Below are 5,630 nucleotides of genomic sequence, written 5' to 3' on the forward strand. Positions count from 1 at the left end.
CCTAAAGTAAAACCTGGAGCTCAGATTGCTGGACTGTCTTCAGAGACAGAGACTTGACCTTCAGCCGGAGGGAGTTTTCCAAACATCGGAAGCAGATGAGGTGTGTCTTGGCTCGTGGAGAGCATTTCCATGGGTAGAAATTTCAGAGCTGGCTTGACAAGGTATCTAAATGGTAACTGAGCTGCAGCCAAGGCAGGACCTGGGGATCTTTCCTGTGCTTGTTCTAGGCTTCATTGTCGTCTTCAAAGAGAAGGCAGGTTTTTGAATTAACAGCAACGATTTTGAGCGGAGGACCTACAGGAGATGCTACTAGCATTGGTGGTGGCACACGGGTTGCAGGGGAGCCTGGAAGAACACAAATATTTAGAATGGGTTGGGGAGAAGACTGGCAAGAGTGCTGAGGTACTTTACGAGATACATCTGATTTCTCAGTGGTTGAAGTTCGTTGCAATCAACTTTGATTGTTACCAAACCTCTCTCCCTCTCTGCCATGTGCAGAGGGGGACAATTGTTATCTAATGCTCTTGAGATCTCACAGAACTCAACAGTCTCCCTTACCCAACAGCTGCTACTGTAACAGTTTCTACCACCACCCCTCCACTGTTAGCTCCCCGAGGCAGGGAATGACTGCCTTTCACCTTTGAGCTTTCACATTTGCCTAACCATCACAAAGGAGACACTCCATGAATGTGTGCTCTTTGATGAACTGAAAACATGGCCAACATGGGCATGCCCAGTGTCTTGTAGACCCACCACACATTTTCCCAGGATCCCTTCTCTCCCTACTCACTTGGAGTCCTCGCTGTCCAGCAGCCCACGGTAGGTGTTGATCTCACACTCCAGCCGGGCCCGCACGTCCAGCAGCACCTGGTACTCCTGGTTCTGCCGCTCCAGGTCACTCCTGATCTCCGCCAGCTGTGACTCCACGTTGCCGATCAGGCCCTGCACCTGGGCCAGCTGGGAGCTGTAGCGGGCCTCCGTCTCCGTCAGGGTGTTCTCCAGGGAGTCTCTCTATCAGAGGGAAGGGGAGGAAGGTCACAGAGCTGCTGCTTCAGGGGCTTCTCCATTGCTTCCAAACAAGTCACCAGCTCCAAGAGTTCAGGAGAGGGTGGTCCGGAGGGCATCCCAGTGCCCCTGACTCCCCAACCTCACCTCCTCACCAGGAGTCTCATCAATACCCACCAGGTTGTGCTGGGCCTGAAGCTCCACCTCCAGGGCGTTGACCGTGCGTCTCAGCTCGATGATCTCTGCCTGGTAGGACTGCAGCTGCTCTGAGCTGGACACCACCTGCTTGTTCAGCTCCTCAGTCTGAAACACCAAAGGGCAGAAGAGACAATCAGACCCCACCTGAAGGGCCCCAAGGGGCTGAGGGTCCTGAGAGACCACGTGCCGAGATGCTCACCTGCCTGATGTACCATTCCTCCACGTCCCTGCGGTTGGTCTCCACCAAGGCCTCATACTGAGCCCTGGTCTCATTGAGCACACGGTTGAGGTCCACAGTGGGGGCGGCGTCCACCTCCACATTGAGGCGATCTCCCAGCTGGCTCCGCAGTGAATTGGCTTCCTGAGGGAGGGAGGAGAAGAAGTGAACCCACAGAAATGGATCTGCAATCTTCCTGCTGCAGGGAAGTGAGCACAACGCTGCCCAAAATGTACTGAAAGGAATATTCTGATCATTCCCCCAAACTGACACAGATAAGGTGTAGGAATAAACCCAAACAGGCATCACATCCATTCCCTTCCCCCAACACTGAAACAAGCTCACCTTTCCCGTAAGCCTAAGTCCAAACTCGTTCACACATGCAGGTCCTTCCTACCTCTTTCCCATTACATCCCCGTAGATACTGCTTTCCCAGCCATACTCCCCAGGTATGCCATGCTCTGCCACATCTGTGTCTTTGCTCAGTCTCTTCCCTTAGACCAAAGTGCTGAAATCCTCCTCTTTCCTCTGATTTGCCTCTGAGAAGACTTCCCAATCTCCCTTCAGGCAGATCAAATTGTTCCCAGAGCCTGAGGCTCATACAACATGTACATATAAAGATTGTCTCTATATAACAAAAGCTTCTGTAATAAAATACCCATTGGGCAAGTTTGACAAGCAAAAGATAAATCTAAACTTCCCATTCTACATGCCTATCCTGGAAGACATGTAGCAAAAATGTGTTTTTACTGTTTAAAAGCAGTGAGTCATCACTAAGGGCTTCCGCTTAAAATGGTAGAATAAGATCAGAATCAGAATTTAAAACTTCCTTGAGGTCCAACTATCTCCCTGACCGTCCAAGATGCCCACCCAGGATCACAGTCAACCTCATTGCAGGTGGGACACACTCCCCCCAAATGGGTATTTCCAATTCCTTCCCAGAATTTCACCTGACCAACATGTGTTCCCATGGAGCAGTGATAGGAGAGAATATCAGTGCAACAGCAAAATGTCAAAGTCATGTGACGAGCGCTTTGTAAGACATTGAACCCACAAGGAACAACGGTGACATCCACTAAGGATGAAACGTGACAGAGCTTTCTACTGCAAACACAGAGGCACACCAGGAAAAGGAAATGTGTTATTTTCTCCATTTGGAGTACCTAGCTAGGAACACACAATTGTGGAATTAAGTGATTTTGTTTTCTAGTAGGGCGAGTAATAGCAAGGAAATAATGATGTCATGATAGCAGCTATTGTATATTTATACTTCATATAATACTTATTTCCTTCTACCTGTATGATGCACTGTGTTTTGACATGGTCACTTCCACAGCCTTAAGACTAGAGAGCGTGTTATTCCTTTTTCTCTCCCCCTCTATCTCTACCACCAAATTCAGGACCAGCAGAGAGGAGACCTCAATGAATATAAATCCTTTCCCAGCATCTCCAACACCATCCACTACTCAGAGCTCCCCTCACCCCTGCTCTCTATGGAGATAGCATCGCCGTTCCCGGAGCTGACCTTGAGTTCCTTAGGGAAGAGTCCCAGCCCAGGAGGTCTGACAGCAGTTGCCTCCTGACTCCCAATGCTAAAGGCTTATCCCTGAAGCCTATGGTTTCTTTTCCTCTCACCTCCTCATGGTTCTTCTTGAGGCAAAGCAGCTCCTCCTTCAGGGACTCCACCTGAGCCTCCAGGTCGGCCTTGCACAGGGTCAGCTCGTCCAGGATCCTACGCAGGCTGTTTATGTCTGATTCCACCAGCTGCCGCAAGGAACGCTCCGTCTCGTACCTGCACACACAGACCAGAGTGGGAGAATGAGCCAGGCAGAAGCCCTGCTCCCTGCCCCATGTCTTGTGTTCATGGGATTGGCCTAGCTCTCTTTGCACTGACAGTTTTCTGCCTCTTTGCATCCATGCTTTCTTCAAGATCTACATAAACAGGATGGAGAAGCCTTGGACTTACCCTAACACCAGAAAGCACTCAGGGGACTCATGAGGTGGACTCTCTCTCCTGTCAATTTGGTTGATATATCACCCAATCAATCAACTCCACCAAGAACAATTCACTACAGTCTCTGAATTTGTGGGGTTGAAGGCCTTTCAGAAAGAGTGATATAAACTGAAGCTCAAATAGCGCATGAGTCCAGATCTCTGTTTGCCAATGGTTTTACCTATCCAGCCTTAAAAAAAAAAAAAAAAAAAAAATGCCAGGAGAAATAAAAAGGGAGAAATGGCTTTCTCTTCTCTTCCAGGCAATGTTAGGCCCACACAGGGGCCTTGGAGGTCACCTGGCCCCAAAATCTCAACGTACTTGGTCCTGAAGTCATCAGCAGCTAGCTTGGCATTGTCGATCTGTATCACCAGCCTGGAGTTCTCAGACTTGGCACACAGGATCTGAAAACAAGATTCCATAGTGAGGACCATTTGAACTTGAGAACATTTTATTGCTCAAAGACAGGAAGCTGCTGCTGTGCACCCTCGCAGCCCAGCCCCTCACCTTCTGCTGGAGCTCCTCGATGGTCCGGAAGTAAGACTGGTAGTTGGGGCACAAGAGGGGCTCCTGCTGCTGGCTCCGCTCCAGGATGCGGCTCTCCAGCTCTGCATTGTCCCGCTCCAGCTGCCGCACCTTCTCCAGGTAGCTAGCCAGGCGATCGTTCAGAAACTGCATGGTCTCCTTCTCGTTGCCATTGAAGGAGCCCTCGCAGAACCAGTTACAGCTGCCCACATTGGCAGGGATGTTGCAGGCCCCGGGCAGGGTGGTACCACGGCAGCTGTGGGGCACACAGGGCCGGGAGGAGCAGCTGGAACGGTAGCTCAAGGTGGGCAGGCAGCAGCTGTAAGGCATGGTGCTGGGAGAGGTGATGGAAGGGCAGGTGAACTGATGGAGGTGGAAGTGGATGAGGTTTGAGTCTCTCCTTTCTCCATGGTCCTTTTATACCCATAATGGTGGGTGGGGTCTTGGCACTCCACATAGTTTCCTTTCCTAATGCTTTGGCTAATTTTTCTCTCCAAAATACGCTACTTAGGTGCCTCCCAAGAGTCCCCCCTCAACTCATAAAATTATTCCATTCAGCTTGTGTCATAACAGGCTCCTCCAGGGTGCTCATGGCTGGTGATATCAGAGTTTCATCAGATGGCTTCAAAGGAGGTAGAATCATCATGGCCCCAAGTGGCTCTCCCCATTACTCAGAGGGGAGGACAGCCAGGGACATGGGGTGGAGTTGCTTAAGAATCAGGAACTCCTCGCCCATGAATTTCTTTCATTGGACTCCTTGGAAAGAGAGTGTGGAGTGAATAGTCTTTTCAATGGCCAGCCAGCTTCTCTCAAGTCTTCCCATGCTTCACTGTTCAGTTCAACCCATCCTTAGAGCAGAAGCTTTTTCTGTATTAACTATGAGGATTCTGAGCCTTACTCAGGGAGAGTATTTATTGGGGCTTAGGGAATTTGTCAATACCGAAGAGACTGAAAATAATTGAGCATTATATGTAACATAGATAACCAAGAAGGACCTCCTGTAAAGCACAGAGGACTCTACTCAGTACTCCATAATAACCTATACAGGAAAAGAAACGGAAACAGAATGTGCTGTGTATTGTGCTAAGTCGCTCAATCACGTCCAACTCTTTGTGACCCCATGGACTGCAGCCCCCCAGGTTCCTCTGTCCATGGAGTTCTCCAGGGAAGAACACTGGAGTAGGATGCCATTCCCCTCACCAGGGGATCTTCCTGACCCAGGGATCAAACCCAGGTCTCCCGCATTACCGGGATTCTTTACCGTTTGAGCTACTGAGAAAGAATACATATATGTATATGCGTAACTGAATCACTCGGCTATACACCTGAAACTAACACAATATTGTACATCAACTGTACTTCAATAAAATTTTTTAAAAAATAAAAAAATAGGGGACTTCCCTGGTGGTCCAGTTGTTAAGAATCCTCCTGCCAATGCAGGAGGCATGGGTTTCATTCCTGGTCAGGGAAGATCCCACATGTCCTGGAGCAACTAAACCCGTGTACCACAACTACTGAGTCTGTGTACCGCAACAACTACCAAAGCCCGTGCGCCTGCAGCCTGTGCTCCGCCACAAGTAGAGAAAGCTCACGCGCAGCAACAAACACCCAGCACAGCCAAAAATAAATAAATAAAATTATTTTAAATAAAGAAAATAACTGAGTGTTCATGGTTAGAAAATGAAACCTCTG

General features: G+C 49.3%; 1 protein-coding gene across 1 annotated transcript; it reads right to left on the reverse strand.

Moving 5' to 3' along the window:
* Positions 1-266: 266 nt before the first annotated feature.
* On the reverse strand, positions 267-4,310 carry LOC102267994 (keratin, type I microfibrillar 48 kDa, component 8C-1-like). The gene is made up of 7 exons (XM_005903480.3): positions 3,921-4,310; positions 3,735-3,817; positions 3,056-3,212; positions 1,403-1,564; positions 1,183-1,308; positions 791-1,011; positions 267-345 (listed from the first exon to the last, which is right to left on the reverse strand). Exons 1-7 carry the CDS (start codon positions 4,266-4,268, stop codon positions 267-269), a joined length of 1,176 nt encoding a protein of 391 aa, XP_005903542.3. The 5' UTR covers positions 4,269-4,310.
* Positions 4,311-5,630: the final 1,320 nt, after the last annotated feature.

The sequence above is a fragment of the Bos mutus genome, chromosome 19, assembly GCF_027580195.1.
Source record: "Bos mutus isolate GX-2022 chromosome 19, NWIPB_WYAK_1.1, whole genome shotgun sequence".
NCBI classification, from domain to species: domain Eukaryota; kingdom Metazoa; phylum Chordata; class Mammalia; order Artiodactyla; family Bovidae; genus Bos; species Bos mutus.